Source organism: Fistularia commersonii, chromosome 2 (genome assembly GCF_037954325.1).
Source record: "Fistularia commersonii isolate RoL2024-O1a breed Wild chromosome 2, RoL_Fcom_v1.0, whole genome shotgun sequence".
NCBI lineage: Eukaryota > Metazoa > Chordata > Actinopteri > Syngnathiformes > Fistulariidae > Fistularia > Fistularia commersonii.
This window is the reverse complement of record NC_141285.1, coordinates 15,909,856-15,924,021: the sequence shown is the minus strand read 5'-3', so window position 1 is coordinate 15,924,021 and position 14,166 is coordinate 15,909,856. Positions and strand designations below refer to the sequence as shown.

Below are 14,166 nucleotides of genomic sequence, written 5' to 3'. Positions count from 1 at the left end.
AGCAACGGAGAGTGTGGAAAAGAGGTGAAGAGACGGGTTCAAGCAGGTTGGAATGGGTGAAGAAAAGTGTCGGGGGTACTATGTGATAAAAGACTATCAGCCAGAATGAAAGGAAAGGTGTACAAGACAGTGGTGACACCAGCGATGCTGTATGGCCTAAAAACTGTTATAATGACCAAAAGACAGGAGGCAGAGCTAGAGGTTGCAGAGATGAAGATGTTGAGGTTCTCTTTGGGAGTGACCAGGATGGATAGGATCAGGAATGAGTCTATCAGAGGAACAGCACATGTTAGATGTTTTGGAGAGAAGGTCAGAGAAGCCAGACTGAGATGGTTCAGTCATGTACAGAGGAGGGATAGAGACACGGATGCTGGAATTGGAGCTGCCAGGAAACAGGTCTCGAGAAAAACCAAAGAGGAGATTTATGGACATAGTGAGAGAGGATATGAAGGTAGTCGGTGTGAGAGAGGAGGATACAGAGAATTGGGTTAGATGGAGAAAGTTGATTCGCTGTGGCGACCCCTGAAGGGAAAAGCTGAAAGAAGAAGAACTCCAGTTGCAGAGTAAAGCTGCCGTGGAGAAACTCAGAAAGCACCTCTTAAAATGTCAAAACCCAAAACTTGAAATGACCATCATAAAGCCACAATGTTTTTAATGTAAAGAGTCTTTTTGTAAACTTGTTTTTAAAAATGGTGGGCATATTTTGTGTGCATAACTTGAGTTCAATTTGGATGTGGGGCACCACTACATCCCCCGGGTGCCTCGCCCTCCCCCCTAAAAGTTTCATGCAGGCTTTGAGTGGGCTGCTATATGATCATTGGATGTTTTCTAACTATTAACAATGACATTTCAGATGAAGATGAAAATATCAAGGGCTTTCGCTGAAAATTCTTGAGAAATTGTCAAAAAATCCACAGGACGCTACCTAAAGCTAAAACTATCTTGGGGCCATGTAGTTGAAATGAAACATTCTGAGAGGAGTTAAGCTGCTATGCTGGAGGGAACTTCACATTAAGTATGTTACGTATGACTTTTATTTGGGCTCAATAGTTTTTACATTTACGTCACTCATCTGCACATCCTGCCTCTCTGGGTTTGATTTGGCCGGCGGATAAGTCAACAAGGCAGGTTTTTTTTTTCTTTATATGTCTGTTTCTAATCTCATTTGGAGCCATTACGCAGTTTTCTCACTAGCTCAAACACAAAACCTGCTGTAGTGCATGTGTTTAAAAGCACACATACAGTAAACACATGCAAATTTTCTTCTTCTTATATCGCTCAAGGATTGTTCATTGTGATTTGCACAATAAAGAAACATGTTTTTCTACCTTTGCTGTCCTCAGTGAATGCAACTGTGAATGATCCACAGTTCTGCCTTTAACATGTAGATTTAGCCATTCATTTATTGCCTGCACCATTTATCCTGCCCGGAGGGACCCAGAGGAGCCGGATCCCATCCCAGCTAATTTTGAAAATAACAAACACTTGTATAAAGTATCTTTTTTTTTTTCAAATTTGATCAGGAATGATCTCTCAGTGATCCCACAGACCCAAAGAGGTTATTGCCCTGTATCTGAAAAGACAAACTGCATTACAGCTCTGCCAGACCCACCTTATGAAAAGAAAGTGGCACACAGCTTCTCCAACAATGGGTTTTGTGTAAAATGTCAAGAAATTCTCTTTCCTTTAGGTGGGCTCTACAGCGAATGCATCTCGTTCCTTTGCGTACGCCGGTCGACACAACATTAAACGAGTCTTAAAGCAGTCAGGGAGGAACTGGGTTTTATTCACTGCTGAGGCCTAGTTAAAATTCTCCCCCTCGTTTTGTGAGGCCAACTCAACACTGACTGAAATGAGAGACAGATGAGAGGGAGACAGCGAGACTGTTCTGTTATGCTACAATGAAGAGAGACCTGTTCACTGTTATCTGTCTGCTCTGCTCACATGTCTGTGTTTAGTTCACGCACCCATTGTTTCTCTAAGTCTACATTTGTGTGTGTCCTTTGGTTTTCATCACATGCACAGTCACACTTACACGTCCATGGGTTTGCACTGAAACACAGGCACAGTGAGTTGCTTTAAAGGCCACCAGATATCAAAGAGGCACATCTTCATTATTTGATCTGGTCTCAGGAAATGGTTCAGTGTTTTCTGCACTTGCCAACCAAGCAGTGCCTCAGGCCTGGAACCTAGATGGAAGCAAATGATTGAAAATAGTGGACTCCATGCCCATAACTTGATTATTGCCAATAATTGAAAGTAAATATGAAATAGCTTTATGATACCTGAAGGGGAAATGCACTTTTTTGTACTATTTCAAAATTACAAAATCCTGTTCCTTACACACATTAGTCAGTAATAACATTCAGAAAACACATCTATTTTCAGCAAAATTAGTCATTTGTGTTTTTACAGTTTTTACTTAAATGATAATTCATGCATGAAAAACAATACCATCTGAGTGGATTGGCTTATAATTGGCGAGTGCATGTACAGTTTTATCTACGAACATGGCATGCAGGTTATGGCAGTTGTTAAGTCATTTGAGTTCATATATTTGTTTTGGGTAATTTCTAATCACTTTACCTCTGGAGAACAAACATATCTGTCTCGGGGCATGATGTAAACAGGAAATACATCACACTTGCAGCAAACAACAGCTATCTCTCTCCCTGAGTAGATAGGGTGCGCCAACCTGGCTGACCCCCAGCTCACAGAGCTGCCCCACCACTGTGAAGGGGGGAGAGTTACCCCCTAATTTAGATGACCCTGCTTCCAGTGGCGTGACACTCCAATGCGGGTCTGTCAAAGTAGCTGCGGTGACTAGAAACACACATTTAAGCATCACTCTGTACATAAGGGGTTAACGAGCAGCTTCCACCAGCTCAAATGCCCTCCCATCATCCACTCCCCCTGGAATGGACTGTCCCATGGATTCACATGACATGTGTGTGCGTACGTGTGCACGTTTGTGCGTGTGTGTGTGCTCCCTTAGCCATATATATATAGGACCATGTGGGCTTAGAAGTGGAGTTTTGTAGGATAGACTTTGTATTGGTTGCAGGGCTGCTTGCCTCCCTTTCTCCAGTTCACTCCTGAAGAGAGCCAGTAGGAATATAAAGTAGCCTTCAAATCTCTCCAGACTGCTTGTTGGTGGAAACTGAGGAATAGATTCTCCCTGAGTCTTGCTGAGTACCTGGCCCCATAGAAACATGAGTGACCTGCTGGACAACGGCTCTTTCATGTTCACATCGGAGTCCGTGGGAGAGGGACATCCAGGTGAGCTTTGACCTCAACTCTTGTCTGAAACTCGGCCTTAACATGCAATATAATGTACAGAATGTTTTCTTTTCTTACCTGTCTTCAAAGGAATCCAAATCTAAATTAAAAAACAAAAAACATTTAGGTATGTATGTGTGTGTGTTTATCGTGTATATACATGTATATCTATATATATATCTATGTATATATAGATATATATATGGCTATTTTTTTTTTTTTTAATTTATTATTCATTTTTTGTAGGAAAAAGTGACTAATGAACTCCATAGTATGATGCATTTATTTTATAAGCATGGTTGGTATCCCATTCACAGTAATATGTTTACTGCCTTTAACTGTGACTCACAGGCAGCTGGTGCGTGAATGTGTGAGAGACCGGTGTAAGGTTGCATGGTGAAGGAAAAGTGTGCGGCATTTGGTATCCCCGCCACTTGCTGGACATGAGTTGCATGTTGACATCAATGAAGGAATTATAAAATCCAAAATGCATGCTCCTACTGAATAGTTGCAGGATGTAATGAGCTTCCATACGTTCATGATGGATTACAATAAATTGTAAATTTCCGCAGATGCAAAATGGAATAGAAGGCTTTAGATTTGTGTAAATGTGGTCTTAGCGGCTGTCTTGCTGTCAAACAAACATCAGTGTAATCATTTATATACGCATATGAAACCTTGATACCAGTTAAGACCTAATCATTCCAGTTGAACCACGTCCACCTCAGTTGCCTCCAACCCCCCCAACCGTCGTCAATGTGTTGTAATCCTTTCAAAGTCCTCTTTGCTAATCAATAATCGGTAAACACAACAGAATAAACAAAGTCATGCAGCTCTACATAAAAAAATTTTAATATTATGTGAGACTACTGAAAAACAACAAGATATATTTGACCCTGAGCTATTATTTTGGTTTGGATAAGGTAATGTGAAAATTTGATTGGACATCAGGTTTAAACACCAAATCTAATCTAAGAAAAAGTGCACCTATTAAAACTTGAATAGAAGTTATGAAAAGTATATAAAAGCAGAATAGCAGGTTCTAAGTGTTAATTGAGAATAACACATTAAATGAAGTAGTAACAGCACATTTCAATGTTTTATCCTTATCTTAATGTGCAACATTTTGAGTTGAGAGCTTATTACAACCTCACAATTTACTATAATCTGCCTTCAGCTTGGGTTCAAAACAAGTTAAAAAAGTTATAACAAAGTAGCATGCTTGAAGACATATTCTGGTGACAAGAACTCTGACTAACAGAGCTACACAATGTAAATGCAGCGCACATCTTTTGATTTTACAACTGGCCTCGAGGTCTGGCTTGTTCCCACAGATAGTGGGTGTTTTGGGGACATTCAGAGTCACAGCTGTCACAAAGACACCTGCAGGCTGTAAACTGACTGCATCGTCAATCCTTGCTGAGATGTAAAACATTTGCTTCTGGTGAGCAAATGCAACCCAACATTGAGCTGATATCTGATGTAACCCTTGTGTTGCATTGCTGTAACGGGACGTCACAAAGAACCCAGGCTTTGTCCTGTCTCCCAACAAATCAGGCTTACTGTCTTTATTATTGTCATTTTTACAGCTTCCCATTAAATTAGATGTCTTTTTCTGGTCATATTTTGCTTCAGACAAAATCTGTGACCAGATCAGCGATGCTGTCCTGGATGCTCACCTGAGTCAAGACCCAGATGCCAAAGTGGCCTGTGGTAGGTGTAGATCTCAGTTTGCACTAGCAGCGCCTTATATGTAACTTAAAACTGCTTTCAATATTTTCCACTCAACTTTGATGCTGTTTTTGACAGCAGAGGATAAAAACAAAGAACCACCGGCCTACATTGGACCCAGAATTGAAGTTGTCCACATTGTTGATTTTCAAAATGGGTTGAGAATATTCAACACTTGTCTCGTAGCTCATAGTCCGGCAACATGTACATTTAAGTGACCGGAGTCTAAAAATCCGAGTTTTATGAAGATTTTGAGAAGCTTTCACTAGCGTCATGGGGAGTTTAAAGACATGTTGATTTATCCACAGAGACCGTATGTAAAACCGGCATGGTGTTGCTCTGTGGAGAGATCACGTCTCGCGCTGTTGTCGACTACCAGAAGGTGGTTCGGGACACCATCAAACACATCGGCTATGACAACTCCGACAAAGGTTAGGAACAACAACCTCCATTCATGCTGCTTCAGTTGGTTATTTTTGATGGGTCAGCTATTTGTCCTTGCTCTTCACAGCCTTGTGTGTTTACTACTCATTGTAGGTTTTGACTATAAGACATGTAATGTGCTGGTGGCACTGGAACAGCAGAGTCCAGATATTGCGCAGGGGGTCCACATTGACAGACAGGAGGAGGACATTGGAGCAGGAGATCAGGTAGGACTTTGACGGGAAGTTGATGAATCGTAACGGCTTGTAATTCATATCAGAACTGGGTTTGTTGGACATTTTATGGCAGAATCAGGGGATTTGGAATTTTCAACATTTGGAATTGTGAGGGGATCTTACAAAATATTGGTAATTATTGATGCAATTATTGATAACTTTACCTGAATGATCACATCAGTCAAATGAAACTCTAGAAACTGTAAGCAAATGGTGTCCATTCAGGGCCATAATCGTAAACCAAAATTTTAGCAAAGCATGACAGAAAGTGAGAATTAAACTGCTAGTTTGTTATTTCACCTTTATTTATTTCCTTTATTTTTACCAATATGTTTCATATGATTTTGGTTGCCATCGATGTTTTAATTACTTCTCAACATTGTAACATTATAGTTTTACAGGCTTTTTCTAACCATACTTTAAATTGTAGAGGAGGTAGAGCAATCATCCTTCGAACCGAACATTCCTTGTTCAATTCCCGGCAACTCCTAGTGTGTCGAAGTGTTGTTGAGCAAGACACTAAACCCCTGACCTGCTCCCCTGGTGCTGATAGACAGCAGCCAACTGCTCATGGTTCATCCATAATGGGTTAAATGCAGAGATGAAATTTCCCCTAACGAGGGATTAATAAATTATAATTATTGGATTTTTGGGGAACTTCGCCCCCCAAATGTTTCTCTCTGGGATCCCCTGTAGTCAAAGACATTTCCAACATTCATATTTTCTTACAATACCAGTCATTTCCTTTCTGACTACACAATTTGCATCTTTTGCCTCTCAAGGCAGATTACCATGATAAAACAAGGGTGTGGTGTAAAAGCGATCCAAAGTGAAGAAAATATAATTTAGCAAGTCAAAATGGTGGCAATCACTAAACACATGATCTATTGGATCCAACAGGGGTTGATGTTTGGCTATGCCACGGATGAGACCGAGGAGTGCATGCCTCTCACCATTGTCTTAGCCCACAAACTCAACTCAAAGATGGCTGATCTGAGGCGCACAGGTACCATCCCCTGGCTGCGTCCAGACTCCAAAACACAAGTAAGTTTTGTGTCACATTACAAATGCAAGTTGGTTTGTTTTAGTAGAAATACCACTGCACTTTTGAACTCTGTGAGTTAGGCTTTAGTTTGAACTCTGGATGTCTTCCAATAGATTATTATGTTGCCAGCAAATTCAGATCAACCTTGGCTACTACAAGTGGACAAAAAAGCTCTTTGTGCCTAAATAATGGACTTTTGACTGCTTTGGTGGCTGTTTGTCGTTGGCCACGTTTGTAAGACAAAAAGCTTAGGTTATTAGAACATCTGGTAGGAGAGTGCATTTAATTTTAAACCAGACGGCCAGACAAAGAGCTTATCCCTGATTTTACGACTAATACACTTTGGTGATGCCAAAAATTAACAAAGCTATATCACACCTCTCTCACTGCCTTGGCCAGTGACAAGTTGCAAAAACATTTCTCATTGAGAATAAACCATCAGATTATATCAACATGGCCATCAGGAAGAAAATATTGATTCATGTGATCCCGATCATGTAATTATCGGCGCCAGAAGCTGAGCAATAAGTGATGCTTTTTTTTTTAATCAAAAAATGTCTATATCCAGCCATGGAACATTTTACAATAAAAATCCTGTAAAAGTTTCTTAGTGTTTGTTTGCAAATTGTTTGAAAACTGAAGATATTTTCTATTCACAAATAATTGTTTTCTCCAGTGATGTTTCCTCACTGTTTTCTAATTTATAATGAAATGTAATTTGTAAATTCACAATTGATTTGCTACCTTAAATAGAAATTACATTTCAAATCAAAAAGAACTGATCTTGCAACTGATCAGGAGTTTCAATCCGAAAAGAAGCAAAAAACAATGAATTAGTTAACAAAACGAATAAAACCCAAAACATCACAAGAACAAGAAAATTCACAAGAAATTATTCATGTACTCTAATTGTTAAAATTATGTATTCAGAAGCTGGGATCCGTTGTTGTGAAAAGATCTGTTCAATCGCTTTTGAATTAAATGATAAATGGCTCCATGATATCATGGGACAATATTAAATTGATTTTGGTTGAATATTCATTACTTGGTTTCTCCACCAGGAAGGAGATGTAAATATTAATAAAAATATCAAAAAAGGTCTTTTTTATCCTGTCCCTGCAGAAATTTTAAAAATTATCGGGTATTACTTGCTCACTTTTTAAGGGATGGTTAAATTTGTGACATCGCAGGATGCAAGTCCAAACAGGAATTATAAGAAAGGCAAAAAATAAACTGAATAAGCAACCTGAAATCATTTACCTTGAAATCTTCAGTTCTCACAAAATGTATATTATGTAATACATATTAGGAAATGATATTAGTAAGTAATAATGCACCGCAGTAACTTACTTGTCATTTATTCATCCCACAGGTCACAGTGCATTACGATCAGAGAGATGGAGCTGTTATACCCAAGAGAGTTCACACCATTGTGATCTCTGTGCAGCACGATGACTGCATCTCTCTCGAGGAGCAGAAGAAGGTCCTCAAGGAGAAGGTAGAGCAGAAGAAACACACCAGCCTGAGCCTCACACCTCACCTCCATTGAGAAAAGAATACACTGGTTGTGACAGGACACTGGATATTGTTTGCTGTGCAGGTCAAAATAATGGTTGGGTTAGACGATGTGTGTTATGGGATGGGGTTGCAGTCATCACTTTTCACCACTGCCCTGTTGCTCAGTTTCACACATTCTCATATAAAAGTGCCTTTAGTAGTGCTGAGTACTCACAACAATATCCCACAGGCTCTGGTCCTTTTGTGGATTTTTTTTTTGTCAAGCTATCTTCTGTCTTCTGCCTTTCTATTTATATTAATATAAATATTTATATTAATATTTATTTCCTTTTTATGACATTATAACTGTTATGCTGCTGTGACAACAGAATTTCTCCTCTGGCGATTTATAAAGTCTATCTTATCATATCTTATCTCTCTGTTCCTCAAACCTTCATCTGTATCTCAATAACAGGCCTTGAAAATTCTGTGACTGTATCTTGTGCTGTTGCCATGGATACACAATCTGACACACAGGTGGCTGGCAACAAATCTTTTCAAAATTGAACTAAGTTTCAAACAAAGCCTTCTTTCTGTAGTTATAGAGTCAAGTGTCAAAATTAATTAACAGACTTACATCCATACTCACAGCTACTAGGTGCTTCAGTTGGCGCCCTGAACTCCACACATGCTGTGCTGCTGGGAATAATGAAACAATGACTCACGGCTTGGAACATCTTATAAATGAATGACATTATGTCTTTTGTGGATAATCTCATCTGATGTTGCAATTCTTTCGCCAGGTGATCAACGCAGTGGTACCTGCTAAGTATCTGGATGACAAGACCATCTACCACCTTCAGCCCAGTGGTCGCTTTGTGATCGGTGGGCCACAGGTGACTATACACAACCTGCAGATTCCAGCCAGAAAGCCAACATTCTGAGCATGTTTTCTTCCGACACCAGGGTGATGCTGGAGTTACAGGCAGGAAGATCATTGTTGACACCTATGGAGGGTGGGGTGCGCACGGGGGCGGCGCTTTCTCTGGTAAAGACTTCTCAAAGGTGGACCGTTCAGCTGCGTATGCTGCTCGCTGGGTGGCCAAGTCCCTGGTCAAAGCCAAGCTGTGCAGGAGAGTACTGGTCCAGGTGAGTGGTCTTCAGAGTCATCCCTGCTTTCTGCATGATGAAGAGTGATGATGACTTCCCACTCCTCCTTTCAACGCTGCAGGTGTCTTACGCCATTGGAGTGGCTCAACCTCTCTCCATCTCCCTGTTCACCTACGGTTCATCCCAGAAAACAGAATCAGAACTGCTCCAAATCGTCCACAAGAACTTTGATCTGCGGCCAGGAGTCATTGTCAGGTAAATATGACTTTTTATACCCACCATATCAACAGTCATTTCTGGCCAGACCTGTTTTGAAGAGAGGTCAATATGTGTAAGTGTTTTGCGGGTTGGAATAATTTGACAGTGAAAATTCTGCCGATATCAAAGTAAGTGACAAATTTAATATGAAAAGACAAAATACTGTAGATGTGCTCTTTCATTTTGAACAATGCATTTCCTTTTCTACAGGGAACTGAATCTAAAGAGGCCCATCTACCAGCTGACAGCTGCCTACGGCCACTTTGGTCGGCCAGAGTTTTCTTGGGAGGTACCCAAAAACCTGGTCTTCTAAAGTAAATGCTCCAGCGCCTTGTCCTGATTGACCTGCTTGAGGGGCTGAACGTTACAATGGCTCCGTCAACTGATAGGACATTTTTTATAGGAAGAAATAAAGCCAAAGTTAGGGATAAGTCAGCTTTAAAGAGGTGAGAGGATACAATATATAAAGAGGTGGTGGTAGCTGCAGGACATATAATGGAAACCAGAAAAGAACAGAGGACATCTCATAAACCAAACCTTTTCCATCCTTTAAATAATTTAGACATTATTAATATATGCACAATCAAAGTTGACAGATTTTACTTGGTTAATGACAGCATAAACAGCAACATGTTTTACCTCAGCACTGAGAATGGTCCTTAACTTGACCTTCAAATGTATGTGCAGCACCAACCGCAGTGCCTCGCTCTCTAAAGGTGCTATTGTTTTCTTCAGTGACCCTGTGAATATCAAAAGTGTAATTTCTGCTTAACAAAAAGCTCGGCCTTAGAAGAATTTAATCTTTGTGCCATGACTGTATGATGCCTTTTCTAAGTCTTATTTTGTAACGTGTGCCGCTGAAAGCTGCTGGCACTGTTGCAAGAAAACAGGTCCCGGAAAATGTTGGGAGGCGCATTCTTATCTTTCATGTTACAATCAATCAAATATAAAATAGCCATGCCGTCTTGTTTTCATGTTGATCTTTGGTCGCACTTTCAGCACTCAAGTTCCTCCCTGGACAGCAGCATTGCAATTTTTTTTTTAACCTGCAAGAGCTGGTGTCGTGACAATCTGTAAACGTGGTTTATTTTAGCAAAATTTTGTCTAAGATACAAATTAGTTTCTTGTGATCAGATGCGCTGAGCGGTGGGTAAAAAAACTGTGAAGTTATTTCATTAAACACTGATGTCTTAAGTCTGTGATGTCCTCGGAGAAAGTAGGCCAAACTTTCCTCTGATAATGTTCATTCTGCATCTGGCACACCAGAACTCACAAAAAAAAGAATGTCCTCTCAAACTTTACTGGGCATTTGAAGAAACAAAGATACATCTGGCCTATGTTGATATCTAACATTTTGAAGTTTTCATTGCTGATGGGTTTAACAAAATGGTAACTCATCATGATATCCTCAGTACAGGTTTACTTTGATTGTTGAATTCAATATCCCTTTTTTAATTTACAGCCAGTTTTTTTAAAATTCATTTAAGTTTGTTGATCTGTGTCCTCTGCTGTCATCTTTTTTGTCAGTGACAGGAAACTGTAAATAATGAAACAATAAAAATGATAGAAAAACTGTGAGTCCCATCAGTGGTTGTGTGCATGGACGATGAGAAAACAGACGTGAATTATCAAAAGTAATGTTAGTCCCCCAAAATGTCTATTTTTCAACACTTTTTATTAGTTGAACATTAAGGCATATATACAGTACACAATGGCCACTTTTCATCAAAATAGAGTTCACAATTGAAACCTCTTTGGTTTGTATTTTAAGGCACATAGGGCACATTTAAATTCAACTGAGAATTGAGCATTGAATTCAGCATTACCGTCTTGGTAAACGAAAACCATGTACTTGTTAACCATTGAACAATCAACTGTGGAAAAAGCACAGAAACAACATGAAACACATAAGCAACAAGACTACGTAGCTGGTTTCTTATGATTTTCCTGAGTGTACAGATCACTGACCTTGCAGGGGGAAAAGAGAGTGGGTGTAAAGTTGATTCTAACTTTTTTTAGGTCTAAATTATTGTTATCTTCAGATGACACAATCACAAAGTGGGCAGCAATGCAGGTTCCTAAACTGAATTAATAGCTGGGTAAAATAATTTTGTAAATTAATTGAGAACATTTCTCTTCCTGGAATAACATGAGAGGCCCCTTCAACTGGCACATGAAATAATTATCCATATACTGTATATTTGAAGACACTGAAATAAATTGTTTGCTCTTCTGTAATTTTTTAAATTAAATTAAGAAAAATGCATTTTCTCTGTAAATGGGAACATTTCTTTGTTAAGTGAATGAGTGATTTCAACAGTGTAGTCAGAAAAGAATAAGAAAAACCCAGGAATTTCACTCAGTGTTAGAATTAGGAACAGACATTGCAATGTGGGATGTCACTACTTTATAAGATCCAAAAGCTAATTGCACAGAATGAAATTAAACTGTTCCTCGTTTGTTGAGGACCACCAGGAAGATCGAACTCTTGGAGTCGGGAGTTTGAAAACCCTCATTCAAGTCATCTCCAGAGTGTTTTAATTCACTATTAACTCAGGCATCCACCAGAAATAAAATTTTAAAAAAGAAACAGAAACCTGTAATTTTCCCAAAGATTTCAAATGATAAAAGGATGAGCTGACTGATGTGACTAAACTATAATGAGAAGCATGATTCCAGCAAATATCCTGGTGCAATAAGCCTTTTGGCCAGTAGAGAGAAGTAAAAGATCAGTGGTTTAAAGTTGGGGAGGGGATACTACACTGGAGTAGTAAACACTGTTAATGAAAAAATATCTTGAAAGCCACTAAAACAAGTGTACATTACAGGTAATAACAAAACATCTGTCAATCATACCACCAGTTGTGGTAGAAAAGGGATGTGAAGGGTTTCCCCTTTCACAATTGAATACTTTTGAAAATGGTCCACATGCTGTGGTTTCCCTGCAGTTGCCTCAAACTGTGCAAACAGTACGGTAAGAAGTTACAAATTAGCCAAAGATATAAACATTAAGGTAGAAAAGAACAACTCTGCAATGAAAAACACGAGAGAATGTCAGACTGAAAATAGAACATGAAAACATGAAGCTCGTGTGGTAACATATACTGACAAAGTCTACCCTTACTTATTTAAATAAAATAGCTTAATGTAAATGCATTATTCGTTGTTTATATTCATTCACTTAATGTATGTTTCTTGGTTCTGTATCATTCTACCACCATACCATATCTGTTTTGTGATACTGACATTTACAGCCATGCCATGTTATTGTAGTGATGTAATCATGAATGTAATCATAGCTAAAACTCCAGGAACAAAAGGATGCAATAAGGCCATTTGTTTTAGCACCAACATCACACACGGGACCACACAGTTCAGTTCTTTAAATAATGCACTTGCTTTCTTTTCTTCTTGCCTCGCTAAAGGAGCCAAATATATTGTATTTGCCTTATATTCCATGACAACAAGGGAGAGGTCATTGTAATTGTATATTGCACTTCCAATGGACGGACAACCCATGGATAATCATGAACAGCAAGCAACAGAATGAGTCGGCAAGTGTTAGCTATCGTGGCCCATTAACTTCACTCCTGGGCATCATCATTCATTTTGATACTTCCGCATGGCACTTATTAAGTACTTTACAATTTTATTGATGTTTGACAAAGCTGAATTGGCAGGGTCAATGGCACTAGCTTATGTTTTTGTTTTAGCTATATTGAGTTTGAAAGTCATTAATCATATAGTAAGATGAATTAGAGGCCAACATAACTTGTGAGTATCAGTTCCAAGGTTGCGGCTATGATAGTGGAAGAAAAAGGATATTTGAATGTGGATGTCATGAAATAAGAAGTATAACAAGATGCAGACTTCCTTCCATATGACCTTAAAGCACATGTGATGGCCCGCCAATAAACTCAATAAGCCCTGTAGTCTGTCTTCAATTATCAGCTATGCATTCTGCTTTTGGATACTTTGTCATTCCGCTCTCTCTCTCATTCTTTGGCAGAGAGGAAATTAAATAAAAATACTATTTGAGCTTTACAATCAATATAGTATCATCATTTTAAAAATTGAAGCTCTGTTCTTCCTCCCAGTCTGTCAGTTTTTGGTCTAAACTCATGAGGCAATGTGTGTACTTTCTCCTACATGCAGTAAAGAAATACATAAAATATCAACTCAAGTATCAAGGCAAAAAAGCCAATGTGCATTTCAACGTGGGTATAAAGTCAGATGGATAGCTTAAAAAGTCTGTTTGCATATTTTTCAGGAACCAAATTTGTAGATACAGACTGAATTAAAAAATGCATTTAGAGGTACTTTACAATATAAAATGACTCACAAACCAAGCTGTCAATTTCTGCTGATTGACATTTATATGGCAGGCTATTTTCCTTTTGGCACCAATGTTGGTCAACAGATTTCAGGGCACAGTAGCTTCTGGGTCAGCCTAGTCTTACAAATAGTAACTTTGGATGGACGTTATTAAACTGAAAGCATGTCAGAGTGACATCAAAGTCTATTTACGAACCAAATATTTGCAAACATTTGAAAGCAGCGGGTGAATTTATAAGGATTTTTGCAGTT

The 14,166-nt window shown here is 39.0% G+C and overlaps 1 protein-coding gene across 1 annotated transcript; it reads left to right on the top strand.

The window, feature by feature from the left end:
• Positions 1 to 3,013: 3,013 nt before the first annotated feature.
• On the top strand, positions 3,014 to 11,151 carry mat1a (methionine adenosyltransferase 1A). Its single transcript, XM_086170240.1, has 10 exons — positions 3,014 to 3,279; positions 4,915 to 4,992; positions 5,319 to 5,441; positions 5,548 to 5,660; positions 6,570 to 6,713; positions 8,087 to 8,212; positions 9,015 to 9,107; positions 9,178 to 9,360; positions 9,443 to 9,576; positions 9,790 to 11,151. The coding sequence occupies exons 1-10, from the start codon at positions 3,213 to 3,215 to the stop codon at positions 9,890 to 9,892; spliced, it is 1,164 nt and encodes a 387-aa protein (XP_086026366.1). The 5' UTR covers positions 3,014 to 3,212; the 3' UTR covers positions 9,893 to 11,151.
• The last annotated feature ends 3,015 nt before the right edge of the window (positions 11,152 to 14,166 follow it).

Bases quoted from the DNA above. Each gene is read 5' to 3' on its own strand.
- mat1a (XM_086170240.1), top strand. From the start codon at position 3,213: ATGAGTGACCTGCTGGACAACGGCTCTTTCATGTTCACATCGGAGTCC. The intron at 9,108-9,177 runs GTGACTATACAC...TTCCGACACCAG, and splicing joins TTGTGATCGGTGGGCCACAG to GGTGATGCTGGAGTTACAGG. The intron at 9,361-9,442 runs GTGAGTGGTCTT...TCAACGCTGCAG, and splicing joins GCAGGAGAGTACTGGTCCAG to GTGTCTTACGCCATTGGAGT.